The sequence below is a fragment of the Pogoniulus pusillus genome, chromosome 3 (assembly GCF_015220805.1).
Source record: "Pogoniulus pusillus isolate bPogPus1 chromosome 3, bPogPus1.pri, whole genome shotgun sequence".
In the NCBI taxonomy this organism is placed as follows: Eukaryota; Metazoa; Chordata; class Aves; order Piciformes; family Lybiidae; genus Pogoniulus; species Pogoniulus pusillus.
Window position 1 is genome coordinate 25,487,238 of NC_087266.1, and position 20,330 is coordinate 25,507,567.

Here is a 20,330-nt window from a genome sequence, read left to right on the forward strand (position 1 = left end):
CCTGGTGGGGAATACAACCATGGAGGAGAAGGCACCACAGGGAGTATTAACATGAGTTTGCAAATGTCCTCTCTTACGGATTGTAATGAGGCAAACACATTATCTAGTTCCATAAATTCCTCTCTGAAGGAAACACATCACAATTTCTTTATTTTATCATTATTCTGAGCCAAGTTAAGGCACTGCATACACAGGGGCCCTAGCTGGCTCCTTCTGCTGCTGTGGCATTTGGGAAGAGGACATCTAGCACCTCTTTCTGGTCTCTGCTGAGGGCTGAAAACTGAGTAATAGTCCTCCCAGCACCACCAGGACTGCATCCACCAGCTGTGTGTGGAAAGTGCCTTGTTTAGAAAATAGCCTGTCACTTTTTATCATGGCTACATCTGAGTGCTGCACACTCACGTGAGGTGGAGGTAAGTCACTCTCCCTGAGGTCTGTGGGAGCCATCTAATGACTTCAGAGTAGGGCTTTCATACTGTAAATGGAAGCTGGGCTTATCTCCTAACAGCACCTAGGGCAATACAACTCATTAGACAGTACTGACTATGCAGTCATAATTTCCCAGCTCTGACACAGCAATGTGCCCTTGTGGCCAAGAAGGCCAATGGGATCCTGGGCTGTATTAGGAGGAGTGTGTCCAGCAGATCAAGGGAGCTTCTCCTCCCCCTCTACTCTGCCCTGATGAGACTTCATCTTGAATACTGTGCTCAGTTTTGGGCTCCCCAGTTGAAGAGGGACAGGAATCTGCTGGAGAGGGTCTAGTGGAGGGCTAGGAAGATGATTAGGGGACAGGAGGGAATGGCTTATGAGGAAAGGCTGAGGGACCTGGGACTTTTTGATCTGGAGAAAAGAAGACTTAGAGGGGATTTGATAAATGTTTGTAAGTATCAGAAGTTTATAAGTATCTGAAGGCTGGCCAGGATGGGGGCGGGGGGCAGGCTCTTCTCACTTGCTCCATATTCACTCTGTGCTGGGTCAAGAACTGGCTGGATGGCAGAGCCCAGAGAGTGGTGGTGAATGGTGCCACATCCAGTTGGCAGCTGTCACTAGTGGTGTTCCCTAGGGGTCAGTGATGGGCCCAGTCCTGTTCAACATCTTTATTGATGATCTGGAAGAGGGGATTGAGTCCAGCATCAGTAAGTTTGCAGATGACACCAAGCTAGGAGCAGGTGTTGATCTGTTGGAAGGTAGGAGAGCCCTGCAGAGGGACCTGGACAGGCTGGATGGGTGGGCAGAGGCCAATGGGATGAGATTTAATAAGGCCAAGTGCAGGGTTCTGCACTTTGGCCACAACAACCCCAAGCAGCGCTACAGGCTGGGGACTGAGTGGCTGGAGAGCAGCCAGGAAGAAAGGGACCTGGGGGTACTGGTAGATAGTAGGCTGAAGATGAGCCAGCAGTGTGCCCAGGTGGCCAAGAGAGACAATGGCATCCTGGCCTGCATCAGGAACAGTGTGGCCAGTAGGACAAGGGAGGTTATTCTTCCCCTGTACTCAGCACTGGTCAGGCCACACCTTGAGTCCTGTGTCCAGTTCTGGGCCCCTCAATTCAAGAGAGATGTTGAGATGCTGGAATGTGGCCAGAGAAGGGCAACAAGGCTGGTGAAGGGCCTGGAACACAAACCCTATGAGGAGAGGCTGAGGGAGCTGGGGTTGTTTAGCCTGGAGAAGAGGAGGCTCAGGGGGGACCTCATTGCTGTCTACAACTACCTGAATGGAGGCTGTAGCCAGGTGGGGGTTGGTCTCTTCTGCCAGGCAACCAGCAACAGAACAAGGGGACACAGTCTCAAGATGTGCTGGGGGAGGTATAGGCTGGATGTTAGGAAGAAGTTCTTCCCAGAGATGGTGATTTGCCATTGGAATGGGCTGCCCAGGGAGGTGGTGGAGACACCATCCCTGGAGGTGTTGAAGAAAAGCCTGGATGAGGCACTCAGTGCCATGGTCTAGTTGCTTGGATAGGGCTGGGTGCTAGGTTGGACTGGATGATCTTGGAGGTCTCTTCCAACCTGGTTGATTCTATGATTCTGTGTGATAGGACAAGGAGCAATGGGTGTAAGTTGCAGCAAAAGAGGTTCCACCTCAACACAAGGGGGAATTTCTTTACTGTAAGGGTCACAGAGCACTGGATCAGGCTCCCCAGAGACTTTTAAGGCCTGTCTGGATGTGTTCCTTTGTGATCTGTGTTACATAGTATTGTCCTGTTCTGGCAGGGGGGTTGGACTCGATGATCTCTTTGGGTCCCTTCCAACCCCTAACATCCTATGATCCTGTGATCCTATGACAGTAGGATGTCTCATATACAGCAACCTTTGGGTCATTGACAAGATATCTAAGAGACAACAGCTATGGAAAGAAAGACTGCTAGCTGCTTGGCACAGTTTAAAATTAAAGAACTTGGTTCAGGGGCCTATGCTCTTACATAGTTGTTACTGATATTCTTAGTCACTGTATTTATGTGAACACAGAAAGTACAACATGGCTTCACTCTTCCTTCTCACCCTCTTATCACAGCAGCCACAAAGGTTCCCAGAGCAGAGCTGGTTGCTGCTATTTTGGAAACAACACAAAGATCCAGCTATAAAATTTTCATGCCCAATTACTATTTTGGCAGCTGACAGCATTTGCCTGCAGATTGCATGGCAATTTTCTATTGTTTGTTACTCAATAAAATCTGAGTGGAATCTCTTGACAGATATGCCTCTAACCCAAAGGCCTCAAATTTGGTCTTACTCTGCCAAATTTTCAAATGATATTGCAAATAGTAGGAGTGTTAGACTATCTGAAAGAGATCACAGAAATCTTTTCAGCAGGGTGTCTTAGGCTTTCCCATTAAATAACTACCAACTGCCTTAAAAAAATAAAAGATTCCTCTGCATTTCTGCTTCATGTTGTTTTGTGCACTACAATGCCACAATGATCATAAAATGAGACTGAGAGTCTGATTTGAACCCACAAGAGCAGAGAAATTCAGTGTTTATGCTGGAACCATTACCATTCAGAGCTAAAACTCTGCTCAAAGTGATTATTCACCCAGGCACTCCAGCTGTAAAATTATCCTCCAAATAAAAATGAGAAACCCATTTTGTCCAGTACTACAAGCTGCAGGCACAATCAGTCTGTGTGAAGGTTTGGTCATGCACAGCTCTGAGGGCAGTTTGGGGGTGTCTGAAGAACAGAAGTTTGGCTCCCACATTGGTTCAAACAGAAGCAATAACTAACCTATTTTAAAGCCTTGCTTCATGAAAGGGCATCATGGCCTGTAGCTCCTGTATGATAAACTGGCATGCACCCTGTAGTAACATCACCACAGAGGAGAGCAAGGGTAGAAAACTGGCCACAGTGGTCAGTCAAGCAGTCAGGATTTCCAGTACACTGGAAAACTTGGAAGCTGTTGCTTTGATAGCTAATACAGTGACAAAGCTGCTACTGCAGACAGCAGATGACTCTGTTTAATGTGTTTGATGAATCTGCATATTAACATTTAGTGCAACTGCTTTTTGCAACTCATTCTCAGCTAAAGGCTTGGAGTTGCAGAGTTACAGCGACATAACTTGCACATAATACTTGTATTTCTACCTGTCTACTATATGAGGTGTTATGCTTTTTTTTAGATCAAAACTGTTCAAAACCTCTAAACTATTTACAATTTAAGTCAATAGGCACAGGTGGTGCCTTCTGAATTACAGAAGAAGTTATCAGATAGTCATAAACTCTTTATCTTAAACTGGAAAGCTCTGTGTCTATGCTTATGTACTACAGGTATCAGCAGTACCATTTAATTTAGCTAATAGAAAGTATTTTGTCACGAGTACATCTCTCCAGCTGCTAATTTATTTTCCAAAACCTTATCTTTCAGTAAAAGAGGAAAAAAAAGCCCAGTCTTTAGCTGCTCAGCTAACAAAGAAACCTTCAGGAATACCTAAGCCTAGTGTCATTGCTGTAGGTGTAACTGTGAGTCTGCAACAGGAGTGCTATTCCTATTTAGCTGTGTAAGTGCTGGATGCCTGGAGACCATGACTTAAGTACTACTGTTACATTTTGTTTATAGAGCAGACAGATTTAGTTATTTCACTCTCAAAGGCAGTGAAATAAAAAATGCTGTTACTGAATTGGAGAGGAACATAGAAATGTGTGCTTAAAGATGTGCAGGAAGGAAAATACGGCATACATGAATCCTTAACACCTAATACAGATACAGGACACAGGAGAATTCCCTCAAAAGCTTCCCTTCAACCAGGCTAAACCACAAAGAATCCCAGTGCTCAGTTCTGCCCCCCAACCATTGTCTCCCATTAGTCTCGAGCAGGCCTGACTGCACAGCTGGAAATTCACTGAGGCTGTGGCTCTGGAGGCTTCAGGCAGATTACTTCCCCATAGTTACCCAGATAAGACTCTCTCCAGAGAACTGAAGGGAAGGGAGAGAAAAGAGAGAGATTTGACTTTGCTGCCCACTTACAAAGTGATGGCAGGACTATGGGGTAGAATAACAAAACTGCAATTTCTGGAGATGATCAAGTCCCCTGGGACAGGACTTTGGGTGGTCTTCTTATGGGAACTTGAGACCTCCTGAACTACCACAACTATCACTGCCAGTTACTTCAGAGAAGAAACACAGAGCTATGCAATGACTGTACCTCACCACTTGCTCTCACAATTAAGACGAGCACAGACTTCATACTTGCACTTTTGAAGGGTCCTTCAGCTTTTTGGGAAGAGGCAGAGGTGAAAAGATTTCAACCTCCTACCACTTAGAATTTTTTTGGTTGGAAAAGACCTTTAAGATCACTGAGTCCAACCATTAGCCTGAGACCCCCCATGGCCATTAAACCATGTCTCATGTTCACATGTTTCTTGAACACCTCCCTGGGCAGCTTGCTCCAATGCCTGACCACTTCTGCAGGAAAGAATTTTTTCCTAATATCCAATCTAAACCTCCCCTGGCACAACTTGAGGCCATTTCCTCTCATCCTATCAACTGATAGTAGGGAGAAGAGAATGACCCCCACCTCACTACAACCTCCTTTCAGGCAGCAGTAGAAAGCAAAGAGGTCTCCCCTCAGCCTCCTCTTCTCCAGACTAGTCAACTACAGTTCCCTTAGGTCCTCCTCATAAGATTTGTTCTCTAGACCTTTCACCAGCTTTGTTGCCTTTTCTGGACACATCCCAGTTCCCAAACCACAGGAAAGTATGTTTTCTACTATGCCAGACTAAAGCAGGGGCATGTGAGTGTGGAAGGAGGGTTTCTCTTGGAATGGGCATAGAAATCCCTCCCAGTAGGCCATACTGAACAGCAGTAGATCAAATCTGCAATTATTCTGCTCCATGGCATCCTTGAGCAATCACTTGCCTACTGATTTGTCTCCAGACACAAAGACTGCCCCACACACAGAAAGAATGTTCTGTTCCCTCTATCTGTAATAGGCACAACAAGAAGCAATAGGTCTCACTTGTAGCAAGGGAATTTGGGGACAGCATTCTGACAGCTACATCCAGGAATTACCTGGATCCTTCAGGAAGAAGAGTATTTCCTGGCATGAAGAGATAGACTAGATGAACTCTCTTCCAGGCCCATTTTCTATGTTCACAAGCTCATTAATCCCTGCAAGGCACAGCCTGATGTGCAGTAGAAGCATACACTCTCTGATGACTTTGGCCACAGCTGCAGGAAGGGAAATAGAGTTCTGTCCAATTATCTTGATGTTGTGAAAGTTTCCATAATCTGTAATAAAGCCTGCTTGGTTAAGGGCCAAATGTTTCTTTGTCCTTGCTGAAGAGGAGAGTAATACAGGAGAAAGAGGAGAGGGACAATGCCTCTGAAAGACACTGTTGCAGAACAGCCACAGAAGTGCTGCTTTTTGAGTCCTGGGGGACAGCACTTAAGCAATGCAGTAATGGTATATTCATCACAGGCAGAGTATGAAAAGCTAGATAAACAGCAAATGCAAGCAATCTGTGAGGCACAAATCAGTGATTAGTTGTAGCAGCTGTAGACCTGTAGGGTTCTAGTCCCACTTCTGTTGCTGGTGCCAAGTGGAGAGTACCAAGGGAATCCCAGCAGCATGAAAACCACATCTGCTGCCAGAGAAAGTATTTGCTGAATTCTGTGTAATAAAGTTTGATCTTTTCTGCTGTGCTTGGACATAAAAGTTACTCATCCGAAACTCAAATATGACTCATTTGTTCAGGGATTGTCTACTAGCACTTTCTTAAAAGGCAGCTCTTTCAAATCCATTGGATTTGGGTCTTCTCAAATAATGCGATATTTTCTATTGCGTGTAGTGGGAGTCCTACTCCAGGACATTCCATGAGAGGAGTTAAATAAGAATGGCAGCATTACAGATACCATTGCTTGGGCAAGCAAACATCTCTGCTGCTGTTTCTACTGGTATGCTAACAAGAACAAATCAGTTCATGTTTTCCAATTATAAGAAAAGAAACTTCAGGTGTTATTTACCTGCAAAGAGGTTCTACAAGGTCCTTGTCAAGAAAATCATGATCTTTCTTCACTGCAGCAATATCAATGGGAAACTGGGAGTCTATAAAAGGAGACACAACATTAAGACGACTTCTTTCTATTCGAATGAAAATACATTGTCTTCATCTAAAGTGCTTTGCATGTGCTTGCTCACTGAAATCTAGCATGACCGATTTCACTCAGTCGTGGTTCCCTTCCAGCTGCATCTGTGACCCTTTCAATTTTTTTTTCCCTTTTAAAGGTACATTTGAACACCCTTCACACCAACTGAGAGAGCAAGGTTATTTCATTTTGGCTTTAACAAGATACTCAGTTTTGAGCTGTTCCTTCTAGCACCTAGAACAAATTAATGAGATCAGGGAATTATCAAAACACTTTCTTTAACCACATAAGCAACAATATTCTTCCTTCCTATTATGGTGACTTAATGAATTACTTACTAGATTGACTTTTCCCTTGAAACAGAAATGTTCCATACTTCTTCCTTTTAAAAGTACAGGTCCCAGTAACAATGATTTCAGACTAAGAGTTACTTGAGTAACAGAGCCAAAAAAAAAAAAAAAAAGGAAAAGAAAAAGAAAAAAGCTGAAATATAACCCCAAACATTAGCTAAAAAGCCAGACTAGTGTGGTGGAAATGGACATTTGTAATGAAAAGTGACATTAGTGGTTTCTGTAATGGTGGGATTGGTTCCAGCATTATGGCTGCTCTCCAGACTGCTCTTCCATGCTTAGGTACCACAGCAGGATGCTGAGATACAGGAACTGCAGCCAGCATTTTCAGACACTGGTGCTTAATGCTGAGGTAATAGATGTCTCTTAAAAAACACCTTGTATTCAGAAATGCAGACTGCCTAGAGTGCATAGCTGACTGTAGGGGAACTGCAGGAGTCCAGCACAGGTTGTTTTTCAGAGGGAACATCCCTTTGAGCTTGGCAAGCAGCGAGCTCTCCTTTCTTTGGGGGAGTTGGTACCTGAGATACTCTGATTACAGGGAAGTCACAAAAGTACTACTAGGCACCCAGGGACTGTGGTAGACACACATCTGTGTCAGCTTTGGCCTGGCAAGCTTATCAGTATTAGCTCCTTCCCAGATTTAAGTGAGCCCACCTGGCTCCTGTGGAGCCATCCAAGCATCTCTGCATGATGCTTCTAGTCCTTGGGCACCCATGCAGCACATCAGAAGCCAGCAACTGAGCCTTGGGGGATATCATTTGGCCATGAGAGGCTGATAAATTTCCCTTACTCCCCACCACCCTCAGGCCCAAGTGAGGGATGGATGCTGTCTGAGCTGGCTCTCTGAAGAATTGGCTTTGACCCATGAGGTTTCTTGGCCATTGCTCCGTGTGTGGAGCTGTGCTGTCTCCAGACCCAAGCTGACCCTGGAAGGTGTCTAGTGGCATTTGACAGAGCTGCTTTTTGGCTAATAAGCCCAAGGAGGTCTGAGCTGGCTCTGTGTCCCTGGCAGAGAGAATATGCAGTTTGGGATCAGCTGCAGTTTCCCTCTCAGCATCGAGCTAGGGAGTGCAGGAAAAACCCATACCAGTCCTCAAACTGCTCTCGAATGCAGCAGCAGTGCAACCACCCACCCTGCCCTTGGGGATGCTGTCTCTCTGGCCACTAGGAAGGGGACACAGCCATTTGCTTTGAGTTAGCACCGAAATATTGGCTTTTCTTGCTTTGCAAATGTAAAATGTAGCTCAGGTTATTCACTACTGGTAGCTTTGCAGAGTCTTCAATCTTATTTTCAGTAACTTTTAGTGCTTTCCATCTTATTTTAGACAAAGTTCAGGAAGTTAAAAAAAAATCTATGTATTTGGAATTTTTGTATTTGTTTTTGTTAACCTTTGAGATTTAGACAAATTATGTCCCTCTTTTTTATTTCTTCCCATGGCTATGAGGGCAAGAATCTTACTTTTCTTTAGGCATTGGTATGACTCCAGCAGCTGAGGCTTTGTGAAGCAGCCAGCCATGGCTATAATTCAGTCAAATGCAGAGTTGGCTGACTGCAAGCTCTCCTGGCAAGGCCTCAGTGCACTTTCAGTACTGCACAAAGAGAAGAAAAACCTACTTACTCTCATAGAATTGAGCATATTGGGGAAATCCAGCTGCACGTAACCAGTCACACGCTTCCTTTGCTTCAATTTCTGACCAGAAAGAAAAAAAGAGAAAGTTAACATTTTGTTATTACATTAGAAGTTCTTTTAATTATAAGGAAATCATTGAAAGACTTGGTAGTAGCAGTTTGTTGCTTAAATGTACTGTCATCACTCTGAAGCATTGGTTTATAGCACCAAATAATAATACTGTCAAATAAACACTAATAGCATCAAATAAAATAATCCTCCAAGAAATTAATCTGCCTCTGCAGGACCCCAAAGTCTGCATAACTTCTCAGTGACTAGGATGAAGTGAAAATCATCTCCATTTGGCAGGAGAAGTTGCTTATCTAAGTTTGTGGTCCTTCCTCAAGGGTGAGTTGGTGGGAAAAGGTGAAGATGAAGAAGGGTGCAAATAGGGTGACAGGCAGCACTATCTTCTCCTGCTCTGACAGTTCTTGAGGAGAAAATTCCCATGTGAAAATCACTGAAATCTCAGCCAGGAAAATCCCAGTGCAGGTCTCATGTTACTGAAGAGACAACTGCACAGGTAGGATGTGCCTTCCTACCTTCACTCATCTGAATTCCATTATGTAGACTCTCTCCACAGCCAATAGAGAGACAGTTACTTCCAAAGGATGATTAATTTCACCTTAAAGCAGTGTCTATAATCAGTGGGATAAATCAACTCATGTTGATTCATCCCAATGAACAGCTACAGGTATGTCTGTGCAGCTAAGTAAAATAGATACAGGTACTAGCTTCAAGTGCTGGACCCTGTACTGCTCACTATTTAATTTTAATCCACTTCCAGGCCTGTTTTGGACTGTTTCCATTATTGATTAAGACAAATCTTTTCTTGAGAAGGCCAGAGGAATCAGTCTGTCATCTTGTCTCTGCCTCTCCACAATTTAGAATTATGGACACAGCTGCTGCTGGATGAAGGTGCCCCAATCAAACAGCTTTTACTGGATAAGATGCATCTCATCCCTATGGAAAAGGCTGGGGAATCATCAGCTGGAAAAGAGGAAAGTCCATCCTTACTCCGGGGTCACTAGGAATAAGTCAGCATGAGCGAATGGAAGAAAATCATGCTCAAGGGGACTACATTAAGACCTAAAGCTTTCTACACTGGAGAGGCAGATCCACCCCATGCAATTACTACAGCAGCAGTAAATAATTGTCAGCTACACAAGAACAGAGTATAAACTTTTAAGCGCCTCCAGCAGAACAGACTTTACATGCTCCAGCTGGCACACACATGGTTATGCACCCAACCTCTTGAGATGACTACTGCATGTCGACACTAAGGTATCTCATTTTTACTAAGTTCCATGGACTCATTGTACAGAATGCAGTGTGCCAAGTTCAGCTCTGCCCAGCACCCACACTGCATGCTTATGCAGCTGCTCCCAGACCAACTGGAGGAACAACTGAAAAGAGAGGCTCACCCAGAAAAATGTGGATTGCTGGGGAAACCTGGGCAACACCTCCTTGCTACCCAGATCTAGATCAGGATCTACCACTTGAACAGTTTCAGTGCACAAGATCAAAGTCAAAACACGTATCTGCAACTCTTCAATTTGCAAAACACTAAGGAATGGTGTGTGCAGGTGTTGAAGAATGGAGACATTTTATGTTGCTTATTATTCAACCTGAACGAACCAGGCAAAGGTTTTGGCACATTTATGGTTGTAAAATCTAGGCACTCATATATAAAACAAGTGATGGAACTGGAAAAACAAACTCAGGCTTAGTTACTTTTCTGCATGTTCTGCCTTGCATGAAAAAAAAATATCCATTTGTAGATCTGTTTTTTACTAAAGCGTATTTTTACAGATAGGAGGTTCTGGTGTGATTTTTTCCCTATAAAATTCTGGTCACTCATTAAACAGATCTACTCACTCAATCTCACAGAAAACCTGATTCGAATACACTCTGCAGTATGGGACCCACACACCTTTCTGCTCCTCTAAATATCGAGCTGTGCCAGCCAATTGTTCTGCAGGAATCAAGAATACAAGGTCTAACATATCAAAAGCTTGATTTCCCAAAGATGATTAGACAGCCAGTAATAGCTCTGCAATGGCCACAATTATTAGCAGTGCTGAAAAGGATTTACCACCAGGTCTTCATTTGCTTTGACACTAGTTCATGTCAAGGCCAAAAGAAAAAGTATGAAAGTACATTCAGTTCCTAATGCTTCACAAAAGAATGAGCAGCTTACATAAAACGTGGCTCTCACTACTGAACATCTGTGTGCTGAAAGCACATCTCTATTATGTTCCAGTGAGACTGAATATTTTTGTTAAATGCTTGGAAAAAAGACAAGTCTTTATACTTTTTTCTTTTGCTTAATTCAATCTCATGAAACACAGATGAATCAATCCCATTCCAAAATGTATTTTACAACTCAGAACAGCTGTACGTACATTCTAGCTTCATCTGGCCTGGAAGAACAACTAACAGAGGCTGTGGGTGATGGAGAATGCTACCAATTAATGCTCTTACACGCTTATCATATTTCAGTGTACTTTGCAGTTGGCTGCTCAGAGGAGCCTGCTGAGGAATATTCCTGTAGCCCAAGTGAGAAATGAAAAATACCAGGTTGCAATGGGTGAATGACTGCAGGGAATATCTAAGGAAGTAAATCTCACCCTTTTGTGTGGGTTTGGTTGTTTGATTCCACACACACACCCCCCCTCCCCCGCCGATGAGGCTGTTTTCAACATTGCAACCAGCCAAAAATGACTAATTTCTGCCTCAAAACTTGAGGAGGCACCTATGGGGCGTACTCTCATGCTCTGAACGATCACTTCAAACAAATAGATTCACCCCTGAATAAGACTTGCTAAGTCAGCTTGCAGGACATTGGGTTTTGGACACCTATCAGTGCCTGTTTCCCTTCCATGCCTCTCTTTCTTTCTTTTGGGTCTTATTTAGAGAACAGCAACAGAGAATTGCAGTGTGTGCCGCTGCCCTGGCCCAAAGTAAGACTTTGCTCCTAAGAATGCATTTGTATCGGTTAAAGGTACCTGTTCCAGCCATTCTTGGCTCGGCTGCTCCTGCAGGTTTGGTGAAAAGCCATAGCTCATGCTCCTCAGCAGACAACGAAGGTGATTTCTATTATTTTACCCAGAGCACCAAATTACAGTTCAGAAAGCAATACAAATGCTTTCATTACTGAATATTGTAATGCTTAAATCATCATTTGACATGCTCAGTTTAACCTTTTCTTTGTGTACACATGCTCTAATATTTTCTTTTTGTTACTAGGTAATTAAACATCAGTGAAGACTATGTGAAGGGATGAATACAGCACCAAAAAGACCTCACTGAAGCTATCATTAAAGGCTCGCAGAAATACCTTTGACAGTGTTGGTGCAGCTCTGCTCCCATGTTCAGAGCAGCGCACGGACCCGAACCAGCCTGTAGCAGCAGCACTGTTTTGGTACAACCCTGACAAACCTGGAAAACTGCATGTATTCACCAGTGGCCCCAAAGCAGCTTGTCAATGGCACAGAGAAGGGCTGCTTTCAGAGAGGACATGGCTCACAGTTTTGTATTCAAGGCTGGAAGGAGACACAGATTCTCCAAGAAGCACATGAGCTGCCACTAACCCACAAGCATGAGCCACTGCTGACCCACAAGCAGCAGCTCCCTTGGCATGGCTGGAAAAAAAGACTGCTCAGCAAGCTGCAGCTGCTGGTGGGTTTGCCCTCATGCACTAATGACAGCTCTGCTGACAGAAAGAAGTCAGAGATAAGTTACCTACTGCCCTCCACTTGCTTGGGCAGCAGCTAATGACAATCATTAATTACTAAGGTTAGGTAACAATTCAGTTACTTGTCACAAGTAGTGACAAGCTTCCCTATGTCTCACAGTATTAAATCCTTGGTGTTCGGGTTTTTTTCCGAGCTTTGAGCTGAAGTTTCATGGGAAACAAACTTCTCTTTTCCATTTCACTTCTGTACTGGCAGCAAGCTACAACTGGAATTCACACATGTAAACGTCCTCTGGCCACATTTCTGGGGAGGTCAGGTAATGGTCTCCTTATGATCTCCATATCCTGTCATCTGCCAGCTTTTCTTAGGAGGTATATCCAAAGTTCCCTGCACACAGATGTTGCTGATGACCTTCTTAATGCAATGCCCTAGAAAACCTGCAGATATTGGCCTTGCTACAACAAAACCTTTCAATGTCCATACACAAGCAATAGCTCAAAACCTTATCATACACTTCTTTGATCAGCCAAGACATCTTCTTTCTCTCCTCCTTCCTAGGGGATTGTGTCTTAATCTTTCCTCCTAGAGTTGTTCCATTATGTACTAAAAGTTTATCGGTGACACTGATATGTGTCACACAACAGAGACTGAAGCACAAATCTCTGATCCAAACGTAAATAGAGTGCACAGAGAGAGAAAGGTTCACCCAGGTAATGTGACACATGTTCAGAGCACAGCTGGCCCTTGCCTTTAAATCCACCTCTAGCGTTAAGCAAGTTTGAGTTTATATGCCACAGACCATGTGAGTACTCTGGCTATTCTGGGGCTCAAATGGAAGCAGCTGCTTGCAGCCTTTCTTCCAGCACTTTCTCTGATTCTTCACAAAGTGCTTTGATGGTGTCCAATACTGGAGGAAGATTCTAGCACCCAGCTCCCACCAAAGGGAACATTCTGCTGTTGGATTAGCAAGTGGACCCAAATCCTCTAAGGGTCCTCTTTAGTCCTGCTCCATTTTAACAAGCCCAAGAAAATCAAACTGCTGGGAGGGTCCCTCTTCACAGAAAGGAATGCAAAACTGCCTGAAAAGATGTTTGGAGAAAATTGCTTTGTCAAGAGGAACTTATGTAAGTAAATTAATTTTCTATCTTGGGACTGTCCACAAATACCAGTGCTAAACCCTAGCTACTGCTGTTTCTTCCCTTCTTGTATCTACACATCAGCATTTCATCTTGCTTCTGCTTTTTTTCCTCTCTCCCTCTGTCTCTTACATATTTTGTTTTGTTGTTTCTCTCTTTTAAAAGAAATTGCATTTTTTATTTAAAATTCAGATATCTCTTTGCACAATACCATGAAACAAATAGCAACCAGAATAAATAAGGTAGAGAATTACCATATCTATTATCTTTGTGCCAGCTTTATGTGATAACCTTTATTATTCATCCATCTGTAACAAATCACTCTTTATGCTTATATTTTTATTGCCCCTATATTGCTCAGCACTTAAATCTAATTTATTAGACATAAGATAAAATATCTGGGAGTGTTAAAGATCAGTGCATTTTACTATGCAGATGCAACAGTGAGCTCCAATGGCCATCTCAAGCCAATCTGCTAGGTAGAAGAGGTTTGAGAGTACAGTGCCAACTTGGTTACAGCTCACAGCGTTTGCAGGTGGTTAGTCCAGTGCTATGGTTTACATCAACTTCTTTTGGTCCCTGCCTTACTCTCTCTTTCAAGAGAAGGATAACCATTGGGACAACAAGGTTTGTAATGCATAACATCTACCTGATTTTTTAGGGTCAGTTTGTATGCTTTTACTGTCAGGAGCTGTTGTGGACCTCTGTGAAAGGTAAACCAGAGAATAATCCTGAGGATGAAACACTGATTGTGTCTTATGCCTGAGGCACGCTTGAGGCAGCGTCTTGAGTCACTGATTTTGATGCAAGCCTTGCACCTCAGACACCAGTCATGTCACCAGCAGGCTATGTCATCACCATCATGTCCTCCCAGAAGAGCACTCATGAGGACAGATGAGATCTGTAGCAAAGTTCAGTTCAGGCTGAAGCTGTATGAGAAGAGGCCAAGCACATTTCAGATTCACCTTGGAGGCTAGTCCATGATACTTCAAAAGCTACTATTACTCTCTTACCCCTACAGCTCATAGTCTTTAGGATACTTACCTTTGTAGATGTTGTTTTTATTTTACAGAGTGGTATTTAAAGCACTTCAGAAGTGTATAAGCAGGTTAGAGAGAAGGTTGGTAGGGATGAGGTGTCCAACTCACAGTATCACAGTATCATCAGGGTTGGAAGAGACCTCACAGATCATCAACTCCTTTAATAGCACATAAAAATATGTCTATGCCATTCCTCAGTTACTAATAGGCTTAGAAATCTGGTCTGTACAGACCAAAATAGTTCTGATAGCTAAAATGATCATTCCATTGTCACTCATCTTCTACGTAACACTAAAGGCTGATAGGTTTCCTCTGAATGACATTGGCAAAGCTATTGTGGAGCTAAGAAATGAGACTTCAGTAAAGGTGTTAAATTGTAAAGGACAGGAAGACATATGTAAATATGAGAAAAACATTATTTTCCAAGGTCACATAGGAAATTTACTATGAAACAGAGGCTCATATCTATACCTGGCATGGAACAGGTTAATGCCTTAACTACTAGACTGTCATATTGCTTCAGTTACTGTAAGCAGTTTGGTGTAGGCCATGGAAACATACTAAACTTCTCATATTCCCTAAGGAAAATGTCCCATGCAATTTCATAAAGACAGATACAATTCTCTGCAACCTTTCATGCTGCATTGCACCCACTGCAATTCTTTAAAAGGAAATATTCTGAAGTTTTATTTATTGGATGGGATCAATTTTTTTGCAAAGGATATTGGTGTCTCTGAAATTATTGAGGCCTTTAGCATAGTTTCCCAAGAACTCCAGCTAAGGGAGTGCTTTTAGTTAGAGGTCTATTGGCTTATCCCATTTCCTTCTACTCTAGGATTTTTCCAGGAGAATTTCAATAAGAATGCAAAGGTAATTGTACCATGTACCCATAAAATTACCATTTATAGTACAAATCTACCACAAATAAAATAAAACATAAGCATATAATGAATGTATATGATTTTACTACACCATGGTGTGTACTCATCAATAAATCCTGATAATGGGGCTTTCAAAAGTGAAATTTCATTGGAATTATTTTATATCATGCCATATAATTACCATTAGAGTCAAGGTTATGTTTTGCAAGCAAGGAACAAATAAAGCTGTCAAAGTGTTATTTTAATAGACCTTAAACTTTTGCAGAAAAATTGTGGCTCTAGTAATAATACAATAAAATATGGACCTTTTAAACTACCGCGGTTGAATGTAATTCAAATGTCAAAAGGAAAAGATCCCTTCAACCTCACGAGTAGTTCCTTTATGTGTAATAATTTTCACTTGGTGAATCATAGTCAGATGATGTCCATTCACGCTCTGACTTCTCAGAAAGGTTGAAAGTGAGAAGAACAATTATTTATGGGCATGAAAAAAATGTCATGTGCAGAGAGATTAAAAGATTGAGACTGTTTATCTTGCAGAGCTTATTCATTAGGAAGGGTTGCAATAAAACGCTACCAAAAATCAGGGGTAATATACAGATAGGAAATTGGAAACTTGTATTTGCTCTACTTTGCAGCAGGAGGACAGGGAAATTTAACAAAAATAGAGGAATTAATAATAAGGAAGGCAATATGAACTGATAAAATCCATAACATTCCTTGCCAAAGGACACTGGGATGAGATGAGTGGACTCAAAACTGAGATGGGAGCCTTATCTGACTACTCAATGTTACCACCACAGATTTGACAAAGGATTCTCCAGAATGCAATAAATCAAATCAGACTAAAGACAGTGTAACAAGATTACTTTTTCGCAGTCAGATGACCTCTTATATACCTTTTTTGTTCTGATGTTCTTACTGCTCAGACATAGTCTGGACTATGTTTATTTCAACTACTACCATAAATTTCTGCATAGCCTAGCTGGGAGACTTCTCATCAGACTTTTACCTTAAGCAAGGCTGGATTTCCCAAGAAGAAAGGTGTGTTACTCCAGCAAGGAGCTAGCAAGTCCTCCTTGGCTGAAAGAATTATGCTGATTTTTTTTCCTAAATTAATGGACTATTGGTAAAACTGGTAGGCCTGAGATTTATAACAGGTTCATCAGGCATGAAATGTTACAGGTCTAGCAACAGAGTCTGAATTAATATTTTGTTACATTTAGGACTCATCAGAACTATGTGCACAACAAAATGTTTTTCCTCAAGCTAATAACATGACGCCAATAGCATCTCAACAACAGGGAAAACACTAACTGCTTGCAGTGTAGGAGAAAGTTTTGTACATCATGCTATGCTGAGAGATGTCTCACAGAAGACACTGAAGCAGTCAGCCCAAGCCAGGGGGGACTCATAAAGATCTCAGGAGCAAAAACTAACCTGAGGGACTCCCAGTTCAAAGTAATTAGCCACCTTTCCTGGCAGCCACCATTGTGCATAAGAGCCTTTAACACAAAATCAGCTCCCCAGGGAATTGTCCCATTATGTAGACTTGTAAGTAACTTCCTCTGCTGAGGTACAGGGTGTTCAGCACAACTGGGAGCCTAAATGTGAGAATGCAATGAGATTTGGGCACCAAGTTGTCTTAACATTTAAAGTCTTAAACATAAAATCAATATAGCACAGCACAGATACAGTGTTAACTGATGCTGAAAAGTCATATCCATTTCATATGGCTCAACTATGATAAAATTCAGGTCTTTGAGTGTCCTCTTGAGGTCTTCATCTGCTGCTTATCATCATGATCATTTTTATTTACTGCTGTTTTCCCCTTCTTCTTTTCCTTCATGTTCTCCACTCCCAAGTAATTTAAAACTAACACTTTGCCATTCATCTCTCTGACATTTTTGCTACCCATCATCCCACATGTCCACTCAGTTTATACAACCTTACTCTATGCTAGTTTATTTCCTTTTTTTCCTTCCATCTTTCTTTTAAATTCCTGAAACAGGACTTTTAAATCCACCCTAATTCAAAAAATATCTCCTTATCTTCAAGTATCACTTCAAAATCACTTTTCTGCTTAGCTTACAATTGATTTGTACAATGCAGCACTTTGTGATGATGCTAATAAAACAATAGCTTGCATCCCACATCTCATCTTGAGGCACTTTAAATGGTTATGAAAACTGATGTGAAAGTTATATATAGGGATCACTTCATCCCTGGGTGAAATGCAGCTGCATTAGGATGAAATGTGGCAGCTGCACAGAGGAACGTTGCAGCAGTTTATGACAAGAAACAAGGAGAATACTTTATCCAGCTGAAACTACTAACTGGATTTATGAGATAGATAAAATTCAAATAATATATATATACTGGGAGCTGACAAGGACACCAGGCTCTCCTTTCTTTAGTCTTAGGAAAAATACCCGGCTATTACTAATGGGCAGAAGTGATTAACAGCTTGGTTCCCTCCACATCCTCTCCCTTCCCCATCAGGATTTATATTCCCTTTCTTGCCTTCTGACAGCCCCCATGAGTCTCGGCTCAGCACAGAACTGGGAGGACAGAGTACCACCCAACCATTCTTCACTATCATGCTGCCCTTCCCACCTATTTGGCCTGTTCAAGAAGCTGAGCACCACTGCCTTGAGAATTCACAGGGCTTTGATACATGAGAAGTGTATGTCCACTGAAAAATGTGTTTGGATAAAGGCTTGGAAAATGTGAGTCTTTGTATATACATAAAGACTCTAATATCATCTAATATAAAATATACAGTGTTTTGAATGTGGAAGGAATATTACCAAATAGGTAGAGGAGTAAGAATCCCATCTCTTGGGATCTATTTTAAAACTTCTGGGAGTGTGTAGATTCACTATGGGCCAAATTCTGGAAACAGACTCTAACGTTATGAGTTTCTGCTATAGGTGATCCTGAGGAAAGGCTGAGAAAGCTGAGACTGTTCAGCCTGTGAAAGAAAAAATCTTGGAGGAGTTTCATCTTGTGTATAAACATCTGAAGGGAGGAGTCAAAGAGTGACAGACAAAGGGCACTGTCATGGATTGAGTTGCCCCTGCTGCTGTTACTCATACCACGCCACAGTCACGCCAGTTCCAAAAATCAAAGTGCTAACTGGAGCAAGGTGTTATGGGGCTTGAAGTTCAGACTGCAACACAGGAGGCTTCCTGTTCTGGTTGCTGCTTCTGAGTGCCAGCTGCTTGGGTGCTGCCTCTTTCTTGCAGCCATGGTGGTGGAACGAGTGGGAGTCGGGTAGCTGCTGGTTTGTTTTTCTGGTTTATGCTGTTTTTTCCCCTTGTATTTCACTGTGCTTCTAACACAGCAGGAGTGTGTTGTGGAGGGCCTGTAGGCCTGAAAGCAGGCTTATCTATGTCTGCTCTGCCTGGACATGTCTCTCTGCCTGCACCAGGGGTAAACGAGCACAAAGGGGCACAACAGACCAGGGCCATAAAGTCAGTTGCCCAGGACACCTGATTGTGTAAGCCCCCACATGCCCAGCTCGTGCCTGCCTGGTGCTGGGCCCATGGGATTCCCATACCTGGAGTCCAGGCCTGTGGGTTTTACCCAGAGTGGTAGGGTTGGGCTGACTGCCAACCTGATTGGTCACTCCAGTGGCCAATGAGACCATTAACTCTCGGCCCGCAGTGGATAAATAGGGGTGCACAGGCTCATGTGCAGCCTTCCCACATTGCTTGTGGCTCTGCCACATTGCTTGCTTGCCTGCCTGAGCACTTCCTTGCAGCTCTATGCCTGCCTTTGTATGAGTGCCTGGTGCGCGCCACTGCCACAAGTTGCCAGGAGCAGAGCCACTTGTCTGCAGTCGATCGGCCTGAGGAGCCAGCATTAGACCCGTGCTCAGAATGCACAGAATCCTGTCTCTGCACCTGGAGATCCTGCCCACGTACCCCTGGAGAGAGCAGCCAGCAGAAGGCAGCAGCAAGGTCAGAGACTGTCATTTCCCCTGAAACCAGAGGATTCCAGCCTCAAAGTCCACAGGCACAGACCCTGAAGAATTGGACACTTGCAATAGGTTGTGACGTAGCTCTGGAGGGTGATTACTGATCAATCCGAATTGTGAGTAAATACTTGAATGCCTCTGTAATTTCTGTTACCTCTGCCCTAAAGCAGAAAGCAGATTATAGTGTAAGACCCCAAGCGGCATTAAGCTGCGGGGAAAACTCTCTCTCTGTTAATAGTTTCAATGTTTGCTAGTTATTAGTAAGTTTCTGTAGTTATATCCTAGAATGTCTTCATAACAGTGTAAAGGAACAACTTAATGTTAAAGTTCAGTGGTTGGGGGTGGTGAGAGTTGAAATACTGGAAGTTAATAAATATATATATATTTACAAATATTCTCTCGCATTAATTAATTTCTCCCCTGTGCCTCATCGGCATAGGTCACATAATTCCCCATCCGCGACAGGGCGTCAGGAAACCTTTTCACTGCGGGGGTGACTGAGCATTGGTACATGTTTCTCAGGGAGCCAGTGGAGGCTTTGTCCTTGGAGCTACTAAAAAGCCATGGCCCTAGGCAGCCAGCTGTAGGTGGCTTTGCTTGAACAGGGGGGCTGACCAGGATGACCTCCAGTTGTCTCTTCCCAAACCACCACACTACCTCAACCATTCTGTGACTTTCGTGATGATTTCAGGAAATGAGTAAAGATAGTCCTAAACTGACCCAGCAGTGAGGAGGAAAAGTATCTCCAACAACAACACATGTCTAATGGAGAATTTTAGATTAATATTTGCTGTAAGCTTCTCTATATCCCTATTACTCTTGAGGAAGAATAACATCACTGATTTTAGGACCCAGAGAGTCACAGGAAGGGTAAGCATAACACCAGGGAGAGTATAGCTAATTGGAAGTACACAGATATCAACTGCAACTCACCACTTCTGGAAATCTGCCATAACTTTATACTTGGAAAACTAAGTGTTGTCTTTGTACCTGGA

The 20,330-nt window shown here is 42.9% G+C and overlaps 1 protein-coding gene across 2 annotated transcripts in view; it reads right to left on the minus strand.

Moving 5' to 3' along the window:
* The window catches only part of STARD13 (StAR related lipid transfer domain containing 13), a 289,386-nt gene that overhangs the window by 38,553 nt on the left and 230,503 nt on the right, over positions 1 to 20,330 (minus strand). For both annotated transcript variants that reach the window (XM_064172967.1, XM_064172977.1), the window contains 2 exons: positions 8,548 to 8,619; positions 6,453 to 6,534 (listed from right to left, as the gene is read on the minus strand). In XM_064172967.1, coding sequence (XP_064029037.1) covers positions 6,453 to 6,534; positions 8,548 to 8,619 — 154 coding nt within the window. The remainder of the gene's footprint in view (positions 1 to 6,452; positions 6,535 to 8,547; positions 8,620 to 20,330) is intronic.